Source organism: Monopterus albus, unplaced genomic scaffold (assembly GCF_001952655.1).
Source record: "Monopterus albus unplaced genomic scaffold, M_albus_1.0 scaffold154.1, whole genome shotgun sequence".
Lineage (NCBI taxonomy): Eukaryota > Metazoa > Chordata > Actinopteri > Synbranchiformes > Synbranchidae > Monopterus > Monopterus albus.
Genome location: NW_018128034.1, coordinates 428,256 through 439,237, shown reverse-complemented (window position 1 = coordinate 439,237; position 10,982 = coordinate 428,256). Strand labels below are relative to the sequence as shown.

The window sequence follows — 10,982 nt, the reverse complement described above, 5'->3', positions numbered from 1 at the left end:
CGCAATGCTTTAACGTCCAGCATATATCTAACCCTTGCCAATATCGATATATTTTTAGCTATTTTATGCTGAACATAACTGATATGAGATTTCCAGGATAATCTGTCGTCAACCATGACACCCAAAAATTTGATTTCATACACTCGTTCAATATTAGCACCCCCAATTCTCAATTGAAGTTCATTATGTGGTCTACGGTTCCCAAATACCATATATTTAGTTTTCTCCAAATTCAAAGATAGTAAATTACTATCACACCATTTCTTTATCTTCACAAATTCCTCTGAAACCCTTACCGAGAGTTGCCGTCAAGTTGTCATAGTTCATCTAGTTTAGAGATAAGACATGCCAGCTTATCAAACATTTATTAGAAACTAGTGTTGTGTATGATTATAAGTATATAGGAAACACTCACATTCAGCTAGTCTAAATACAAAAAGAAACCTCAGTAACAGTCTCTTGTTTTCCACGTGTTCTGCTTGTAAACATCTTTTTTACATGTTGAACCACAACCCGATGCGACCAGCTGAATGGGAAGAAAACAGGCATGAGTTGGCACATTTGGTGCTGTAGCTCAACATGTCTCTTCATCATTTTTCAGTCCAGACATGTGGCTGCCCTGCTGATGAGGCAGGAACTAACAGGAACAACACTGTTAAGACATATCACATTAAAGCAACACAGGACCAAAACAGATGTGGCCCACAGCACTTCAGTTTTTTTTACAGCTGCCAGCTGCACTGGGGACTCACTAAAATTATGAGGATGAAGAATAGCAGCTCTCACACATGCTAATCCCTAAATGATTTATTCAAAAGAAGCATAATTCCAGTGCTTGAGTAGCAAGTGATTTGACCGATGTCGTTTTTTCAATATTACAGGGAGAACCAGGACCACAGGGAATTCAAGGGCCCCCAGGGCTAAAGGTAATGTGATTTTCAGAGTTTGCAAGGAAGTGTGTGTGCGCGCACCTGGTATTACTGATACTGCAGAGACCTAAACCTGCTTACACACTCATATTGTAGGGACTTGGCTTGTGGGGACCATATGTAAATCATTGAATTTAGGGTGGCAACTTGGTTTAAGGTTAGAGTGAGCTCAGGGTTAGGTTAGGAAAGTAGAGTGTTCAGGGAATTAATGTAAGTCAATCTACAAAGGCTAAAAACAAAGGTGTGTGTATGTGTGTGAGAGAGCCAGAGAAAAAGCAAGACAGATGTTTGTATGTATGTTGCCTGAGGTGTTTCTTTTTTGTTTTGTTTTTTGTTTTTTTTTATTAATGCACAGGTGCTCTTCTGTTGATGTGAAAAACTGTTTTTTCCTGGCACGGATGAGAAAAACAATTCATTTTTGTTGAAAGCAGCAAAAGCAATTTCTATGTCCACTGCTCTGTGACTGTTGCTTTGATTATGACTCTTTGATGTGAAGAGCCTGATGTCCAGGCCACAGAATGGGAAAGACTGGACAGGGGCATTCGCTGGATTTATTATGTCAAATCACTCACCCTCATCACAAATAGGTTTCCTCTTCTGAGTACCAAAATGTCAACCACAGATTGTATTTCCTTTTCATCACAAGTTGAAAACTGTTTGGTATTTCTGGGATCAGCAAACATCACTTATCATGATACTTTCTGTGCCAAACAAAACTCTTTGCCACACATTATGGCTGAACTGACATTACCTGAGAAGCAAGATGGTGGAGAAAACTTTGTTTTTTTTTCAGGGTCAACCAGGTTCACCAGGAGAACCAGGGATGCCAGGAAACAGGGGTCCTTCAGGAGAAGGCAAAGTGGGACCGCCGGTATGCGCAGCGCCAGCCAGTGTTTCATTATCTTTTTGTAGTGTATTTTTTTTACACAGTGCTAAATTTACTGTGTTTGTTGTTCACAGGGTCCCCCAGGAAATAATGGGGAACCTGGACCTGCGGTAAATAGTTTCTAAAGAAAAAAACAGAATATGTTTATGCTTATTAATGCTTTTCTCTAATATGTCTTTATCTGGGTTCCAGGGCTTGAGGGGTCTACCAGGAGTTGCTGGTCCTCAGGGCCCAGCTGGACACAATGTGAGAGCAAAATCACTGATGAATAAATTAAATAATGAATTAATAGGCAGAAAGTTTTTGTCTGAAGACTTTTGTCACTAGTCTGGATTTATTTGACTTTTTTCCCCCAACTTGGTTAGCTTAACTTTTTTGTACTGCAAGTTTTGGTAGACGGTAATGTGTGTCTAATGATCAGTTAATAATTGACAAAAATGTCTTTCCTGTGCTGTAAATGCAGGGTTTACCAGGAAGGCCAGGAGAAAAGGGGTCACCAGGAGAGCCTGTAAGTACAGACAAAGCCAGGGAACAACTAATGCTATCTGTGTGATTGCTTGTGTTAACGGTACTGACTGTACTGTGATACACAAAGTGTTAATTTTCCTCTCCACATGCTTATATATAGGAGGTCCAGGTTAATCATGCACAAAAAAAATACTTTACTAAGCTTACCATTAAAATAACTTAAATCTGTACTTATCAGTATTTGAATATAAACAATGGCTGTATATGTAATGTGAAAGGGGCCATGTTTAGTAACTAATCCACAGATCATTTTCATCTGACTCTGCAGTTTTCCTTAGGTCTATGGAACTGATGTTTTATAGTGTTTTTGGCTAATTGCTTCAGTTATCTGACCTACAAATAGTTTGATTGACTCTCACCACTCTTATCTTGTGTTCTTCAGCAAAATAAAAATTCTAAAACTGACCCTATGCTACCTGTCCAGTGCCACACAGAGAACAGATGAAGTTGGCATCAAGCTTGCAAACATACTGTAGTGAATCCTTTAGCATCTAAGCATATTTCTTGGGAGTTGGTGAAGACCAAAATAGAACTAAAACTGGAACAAATATTGGACTTTCTTTTGGCAGGTCACCAGAAACAGGAACCTAAATAAATGCTGGTACCTACTGGAAGTGTAAATAGACTACAGTTGCTAACACATTAATCGAATCAACTTTTACGTCAAGCATAGTTTCAAGAAGCTGAATTACAAAATTCAGCTTCAATTCTTGTGGCATTATGGCAAAAAAGTAATTGGTGCTTCTTTAGGTTTTGGCAGAAGAAAAGTAAAATGTCCTTGGAACAGAGCAAATTATGTGATCAAGTTAATGTATTCTTTTCCCCATTTTCCTCATTGCCAAACAAAGGTCTTATTTCCTCTTTGACTGATTTTAAATAAGATTATTTTCTTATTTGACTTGCCTGGTTAAATACAGTAAAATTGACAATACATGCACTATAGTGTAATTTAGTAAGTTCAAATTAAGCACAATATTAAAGTTGTCCTCTCTCTGCCTCTTTTCTCTTTCAACATAACAATGCCCTGTGTACAAAACCAGGTCGGTAACAAAATGGTTTTTCCCACATTGGCATTTAAGAACTTGACTGGCCTACACTGAGACCTGATCTTAACCCTATTCAACACTGGGATGAATTAGGAAACCCACTGTGAGACAGGCCTTGTCACCCAGCATCAGTGTTAGACCTGCCCAGGGCTCTTGTGGCTGAATGGGAGTACGTTCCTGCAGCCAGGTTCTAAAATACTGCAAAACACCTTAAATCAGAAGAGTGCACACTGTTACACACAGTATGTGTAGCAGCATACTAATGCTCAGGATTTTAGGTGTAAGGTTCAAGTAATAAAGTTTTAGCTATATGAAACATACAGTATAGGGGACATTTTTGGAATTTAATCCTGGATTGCCTACTGAATAGAGACCCCTAATCCTGAATTTCCTGATTGATTAACCCTTTCATTTTCTGTCTCTCAGGGAAAAGCAGCAGACCTGTCTGACCTAAATCTGAAGGTAAGGAGTATTTACATATAAACTTTGGATCCTGAGACCGAACATGTTGTCACAAACATGTCTCTGCCGTCTTTTAGGATGTTTGCTCAGACTGTCCTGCAGGTCCACCTGGACAACCTGGTCTCTCAGGAATCCCAGGGGAAAAAGGACACCAGGGACCTCCAGGGAAAAATGGTCAAGATGGTTACCAAGTAGGGCAAATTCATTGCTATTTCATCATTACTGTTCATAACCTCACCTCTTCTTTAAGACAAAGTCAGGTCTAACTTGGTTCATTTTTAAAGGAGTACTATGACGTATGTGTCTCCCTGTGTATTAGCCCTAAGTGAGGCATAAAGTCCTAGCTGCATTTTTGTCATCATCAATCACAGTTGGAGTGATGGATGGAGAAGCTCTGTCTGCACCATTAGCTCCACCTCCTCTGGGGGCAGTAGTGAATGATTAGGACACAGCAACAGTGCTCCGCTCTGTCTGCCTGGACAGAGACTGATGCTCTGCTGTGTCATTACAGGGCCCACCAGGACCAGCTGGACCTCAAGGGCCCCCAGGAGCTGAAGGAGGAAAGGCATGTTAGCACATTTACTGCATTCTTATTACTCCCAAATGGCCAAACACTGTTAGGTGATTTTGTCAACTTTATTTTTACCTCTCAAGGTTCAGGTTATAGGGTGAACAGTTATTAAAACACCACTTAATATACTTTACTGAATCATATTTCAAAAGCAGTATAGCTATTGCTCCTAAATAACATTTGGAGCATTTCCCTTTGACAAACAGCTTTTCAGGTAAATGCCTTCCTCTCAAAATGTGATGTCTCATGTAATCTGTCTTAATTTTTCACCTCAGGGTATAAAAGGTGACCGAGGACCTACTGGAAGCCCTGGAGACAAAGGAGACAAAGTATATTTGTTGTTTATGATTCACAAGTCTCACACTTTCATGTCACTTATTCTCCTTTCTCAGTTTACAAGCACACAACCATAATTATATATATTTTATAATTGTCTGTATTAACAGGGTAACCCAGGACCCCCTGGTCATCCAGGTCCTTCTGGTTTAATGGGTACACCTGTAAGTTACAGTTTTGCCTAACTGTCTTTATTTTGTTCAGATTTACAGTATTTGCTTAAATTGGTCTAAAATATTTAAGCTTTTGTGTAAACAAGGTTCATTTGGGTCTGGGTCTCACAGTCGGGCTGTCTATTTCTGTTGACCTCCACCGACATGTCTCCTTCCTTTTCAGGGTAACGATGGACAACCCGGTCCTGTTGGTCCCCCGGGGTCCCCTGGAGAAAAGGTCAGGCTACACTTCTTGTACTTTGCCATCAGAAAACATATTACCCATGTGCCATTATTGTACAAACCTCCTCCCTCTAGTAGTAAGGCCAGTTAGCCTGTGTGGTAACAGAGGACGTTAATTTTTTTAAACTTTGGCGACAGTGACCTATTTGTGGTTGTTTGTTTTCACCAGGGCAAAGAGGGACTTCAAGGAATACAGGGACCACCGGGTCTTCCTGGTTTGATAGTAAGAAAAATGATCTGATGCACAGCATCTTGAATATACACAGAATTTCTGCAATAAAGGGTTAACAGTCTGTAAATGCAGTTGTAGGTCTCTACAGTTGTTGACACTAAATCATTTTTATTGATCTGCAGGGTCAGCCTGGAAAAACTGGAAAAGATGGACGGCCAGGTGAAACAGGAGAACCTGTGAGTAGATGGAGATGTGTACTTTGTCAGTGATCTAAAGATTATACATCTTAAATTTAATATTAAAGTGTGGTTAGATGTAATATTATATATGGGACTAGGGCTGTCTGAGCATTTAAAAATCATTAAAAGACAACTGCATATGATGCAATATTTAAACTTGGACCTATTTAAATTTATGATATATAATCTCAGAAATACACTTGTATTTCTGTTGTAACAATGCACCTAGGCAATTTTCTTTTCTGAGACATGGTTATAGCCTAGTTCACCAACAAGGTTAAACTTCTCCCATCAGTTAACCAGTGCATGTTGTTAATGTGAGTTTGATGTGTGCCAGTTTGCGCTGCTAATGATTCCTCTTATTTATAATTACTCATTGAAATGTTTTCCCCACACATTTTGTTAGCTTCCTAGTCCCGTTCGGATGGATGCATGTCACAAAAACATTTAAATGGCTGCGTGCTGCTTTTAACAGAGATGGATAAACAAACTGGATAACATTATGCAAAACCAGCCACATTGCCACGACAGTCTTTTCTCTTGTGCAAGAAGAACACAGTGTTGGAAAACACTTCTAATAAAGTACAAATCCCACCTTTATGTGGCTTGTCCTAGTGGGCATTGTTGTCCTTTTCTCCTCGTTCTACAATTTGCTAAATAGAGCTGACTTTAATGTACATCCATGTATTGGACAGTGTTACTGTTGAAGTGGGAAGCATTGAGCAAATTGCTGCTTGGCTCACCGAAATGAGGATGAGAAGATGACAAACTAGTGGGGTTGTGGCTACATTCTATTGTAATGCACACTGGCTGACAAAAAATAAAAACAAAGGCTTGGCTAGAAGAGTCTCATTCAACTGTCAGGTCTCTTGACTAATGACTCTACAGTTCGACTATTAGGGAGCGGCCTAACGTGTAACTATTTCTGGTGTGATATCAGGGCAAGCAAGGTGAACCTGGACTCCCAGGAAACCCTGGACTCAGCGGACTCCCAGTAAGTATCCACCAGTAAACAGATCTGATAGAGGAAGCTTGTTGTATACAGGAAATTTGCTGTGGCTGATGTATTGTCATTTCTCTTCAGGGTTTTAAAGGTCACACAGGAGAACCTGGACCTCCAGGACCTAAGGTCAGTGTGCTACATTTTATTTTCTGTGTATTTCAAATTGTATGTTTGCATTTAAGAACCACAATGCACCAGTATGTATTATTTCTTTATTCTGTGCAATGAGGTTCAGCTGATCTTAAGATTTTTGCAATGCCATGAATAAAAAAAAGAATACAAAACTAAAGATTTTGAAGGACAAGAACCAGCAGTATTCTCCTTTACTTTTTTGCCTGCAGTGAAAACGTCCACTTCTTCTGACAGCAGTATTCATTTTAAAAATTTCCCTTTAACATTTTTAATTAAAATGATTTAGGGAAGTTGACTATGTATGGAAAAGAAGAAGCTCTATCCCATTGTAGTTTTATATATGTTAGGTGACAGTGTTTTTGCTCTCTCTTGATGAGGGCTGCAGTTTTTCAGATGGCGTTGGATGCTGGAGCTGCTACCCAAAACAGCAGTGGCATCCATACAAACATAATGCAAACTTGTGTCATCCATGACATAATACAACCAACATCATGAAAAAACAGAAGCATACGTTGATCACTTGATAAGTATTTGTCATATTTGGAAGAATATTCTCCGTAAATTTCATCATTTTTGATTTGAAAAGTAAGGCATCTTTACTTCTGTAACCTATAGAGGTATAAAACTGGTGAAGTATATTTGAAATGATAGTCCCAGATACAACAGCCATACCGAGTTTTTCACTGCAGGACATGAGGGAATAGCAAATAACAACACTAAATGTTTGATATCCTGAACTGTTATGTCTGACACTTTCCATTTTTACCCACCCTTTCTCTAAGAGAATCCCTTCACATGCTGCTTTGTCTGTCACACAGCAGCACACACACAGGAAAGGTTTGTGCCACAGCACTGTGACCATTAGTGTGGCTCATTACAGACAGGTCTTACGGAGCCACAGCGAAGCAAGAAGCCTCTCAGCCCTGCAGCTCACTCTGCCACACAGACAGCAACTGGGAAGAGTTTCTATAGACACGCTTAGCACTAACCTCCATTGTTTCTAATTACTGTCACCAAATGTCAGACATACCAAAATTAGTCACCGTTATTAGGAAACTGAAAGTTGATCTTTACAATAAGAAGCACAGATTAAGCACAGTGCCTCAGTACACTGCAGATGGGTTGTGAAGATCCTTGAAATGATGAATGTTTTTGTTTGCCTTCATTTGTTCCGCACCAAAATGCACCTGTTTGGTCAGTACCAACATCTAATTGATAGTTCCATGGGCTATGCACCCTGCCTATATATATAGATTTTATCTAAATCCAGTGATTATTTTTTGAGTTATGCTGTGAACAAACAAAACAAAACAAAACAAAAAGCCCCCCCAAAAATGCAAAAACATGAAAGACAAATAAAACCACCTCTGTAGGGGTAATGTTGATTATCTGTGTACCACAGATGGGACACTGTATAAACACTTGTAACAGCAGCTAAAACATTGTAGCTGTCAAGCTGATGCTAAAATATTTAGCTTGCTACCACTAATTAGCTATAAGTCACCATGGTCTTGTCTCCATAATATCACTGTATTTTCCATTAGCTTTAGTCACGATGGGGAGAAAACTACATTTAAAATATCACTAACTACCATTTATGGGTTATGCAACCCCATGCTATGCTATGTTAGAGCTAGTAAGATAATGGTTTTTTTTGTTTTGTTTTGGGTTTTTTTTTGCTAGTCTTTACATTCAGAAATTATTCCTGTATGTTGCACCTGTTTGGTTCACCATCAAATGACATGATAGAAATTTATTAACAGTTAAGTAGCAACATTGAGTCTTCATAGTAAATTTCAAAATGTTTAGCACATCAGATGCACAACTCACTATACTACTGATCTAGGAGTAACTTGTCTCACGTCTTAACTAAAATGACAAACATGACACTACAAGGAGATGATATAAAAACTGGCCAAACTATTTCCTTCTGAGCCATTAAATAATCCTTACCTTAAATTAGTTCTTGAAATTTCAATATTTCTGTGTACTTATCAGGGAGAAGATGGAAACCCTGGAACTCCTGGGCGTGATGGCAAACCTGGGAAGGAGGTATGTTCAACTTTATACAACGGACGTTATGTTCTTCCTGTGTGTAGATTTGGTTTCAGAGGTTAGTGGTTCGCTAACCATTAACATTGGTTAAAAGATATTATACAAGTATTATATAACTATTATATAGGTTAACATTAACTACAAAAAGCACTATGCTTTATTATCCATTTTATTTTCGAATGGTGTTCAATGGTGAGTCTTTTTTCTTTTTATAGTAATATTTTGCTTAACTGTCCCGCATTAACTGACTTCAACCCCAAAACACGTTTCAGCTCTGAATGGTGCCTCCAGGCTTTTCCTTTGGGAGGAACACTTGACTTGAAGGCCCCCTGTTTAGCATTTAACATTTCACAAATGTTTTATAAACCACTACAATGTAGTTAATTCCATATATAACATGCTGTTAATAATGTACTGTATTGGTCAACAAATACAGTATAGTAGCTTCTCATATAATATGTGTTTTGGTATATGATCATTACCTGTTTGTTGTCACGGTTTGACTTTTGCTTCCTGGTTTTCCGTTGGTTTTTTTCCCCTGGATTCCCTGTCTCTCCTGTCACTTCTGACCTCCACCTGCCACTCATTACCGCCCCGGTTTGGTTCTTCATATAAGCCTTTTTCCGTTAGTACCCTGCTGGTTTCTCATTCTAGCTTCAGCTCTGCACTCCATAGCTCTCCATTCCCCTGGTGTGCTCTCCAGACCTGGGCAGGTCCAGGGAACCCAGGTGAGTAGCAGACACAAGACTGGAGGGAACTCACACAGTAAGATGGCATCGTTGGGCAAAAACCAGGCAGGTACGAAGAACACAGGTAAGTACTTTCTCTTTTAGCTGTCTGACCGTGGCAAGAGCAACTGACTGGCAAGGGTGACACAGCAGAGCTTTGGCTAAATACTGGCTGAACAGATGGGACTGATTAGCTTCAGCTGTGCCACTCCTTGGCAGCCTGCACCTCATCACTCGCTCCACCATCCCAAGGAAAGGGAAAGGAGTCAGCCCAGTGACCTCACAAGTACAGCCTCAACAACCTTCACCAGTGACACTGGGCAGACGGTGTGCAGTCTCAGAGGCACAGCAAAGCCCTTAGTAAAAAGAAATACACCACAAGCTCTCTGCTGCTTTGAGTACTAACTGGAGGTAACTCAGAGGACTATACTCAACATTTTTTATTCACTTTCATCTTCTAAACTATTGTGGTAGGACTAATGACAGTAAAAGACTGGTGTTCTGTGAGAATATAATAAGACGATCAACATGAAATAATAAAAGTGAAGGGGACAAATACATGATTTTGAAAAGAGAGGAGCACCAGTCCCTAGTAGAAGTCATGCCCTTTGTTTTTATCCTGACTTGTTGTATTTTTCAGTATGCACACCCATCAAAACTGTGATCACCAGAAGCAAAATGGACCTGAGTATTTGGTGACAAATAAGCTGATTCAATGCAACTAAGAGCATTTGAACAGACATAATTGTGGAAAAGTATAAACATCATGTGTAGCAAACTTTTATCGGTTAATCATAACATTAGGGGGTAACTAATACACAGAAAACAACAAAGATTGTCTTACATCCTACCATAATCATAAACACCACTCAATAATAAGAATTTAAGTTACCATTAGCAATTTCCATTAATACTTACCAAACTTAATTATCAAAAATCAATTATCCAAAATCATTCAACCACCTATGAGTTCACACCACCTACGTGTATGCATTTATATGTCAGTATGTATTAACCTCTAGCTAATTTATGTAGGATCCACGGTCTTCACTCCGGTCCATGGAGCTCTTCAATCTCTCTCTCACCGGGCTCAGTGAGGGAGATCAGGGGATATGATTCCCAAGGGGCCGGAGCTTGTACTAATTCATAGGCAGGGGGCTGTGGATACCTACTATCAATGGCAGTGGTAATGCACTTGAGACAGAGATGTCTAATGTAGGGGATGCAGCCACATCCACACAAGGTCAGCAGTGTAACTGCTGCCACCAAGGACGTAAGTACAGACATCACTAAATTTCTCCACTTGCCAAAAGTCTTAGTGAACCAATCTTCAATATAATTAGCAATACCAGAGTGTTCAGCCATCTCTTCTGACAAGACTTTTAAGCCAGCCAGAGCCCTAGCAATTGAGCCATCAGGATCAGTATTCATTGGAATATAGGTACAACATTGTTGTCCAATCATAGTACAAACGCCCCCTTTTCCGGCCAAAACAAAGTC

The 10,982-nt window shown here is 39.5% G+C and overlaps 1 protein-coding gene across 1 annotated transcript in view; it reads left to right on the top strand.

The window, feature by feature from the left end:
- col22a1 (collagen, type XXII, alpha 1) overlaps positions 1-10,982 on the top strand; it is a gene marked incomplete at its 5' end in the record, with an annotated part of 62,803 nt that overhangs the window by 32,618 nt on the left and 19,203 nt on the right. The window contains 16 exons of the mRNA XM_020614950.1: positions 882-926; positions 1,723-1,800; positions 1,890-1,925; positions 2,008-2,061; positions 2,279-2,323; positions 3,816-3,851; positions 3,929-4,042; positions 4,363-4,416; positions 4,698-4,751; positions 4,869-4,922; positions 5,095-5,148; positions 5,323-5,376; positions 5,508-5,561; positions 6,505-6,558; positions 6,649-6,693; positions 8,698-8,751. Coding sequence (XP_020470606.1) covers positions 882-926; positions 1,723-1,800; positions 1,890-1,925; positions 2,008-2,061; positions 2,279-2,323; positions 3,816-3,851; positions 3,929-4,042; positions 4,363-4,416; positions 4,698-4,751; positions 4,869-4,922; positions 5,095-5,148; positions 5,323-5,376; positions 5,508-5,561; positions 6,505-6,558; positions 6,649-6,693; positions 8,698-8,751 — 885 coding nt within the window. The remainder of the gene's footprint in view (positions 1-881; positions 927-1,722; positions 1,801-1,889; positions 1,926-2,007; positions 2,062-2,278; positions 2,324-3,815; positions 3,852-3,928; positions 4,043-4,362; positions 4,417-4,697; positions 4,752-4,868; positions 4,923-5,094; positions 5,149-5,322; positions 5,377-5,507; positions 5,562-6,504; positions 6,559-6,648; positions 6,694-8,697; positions 8,752-10,982) is intronic.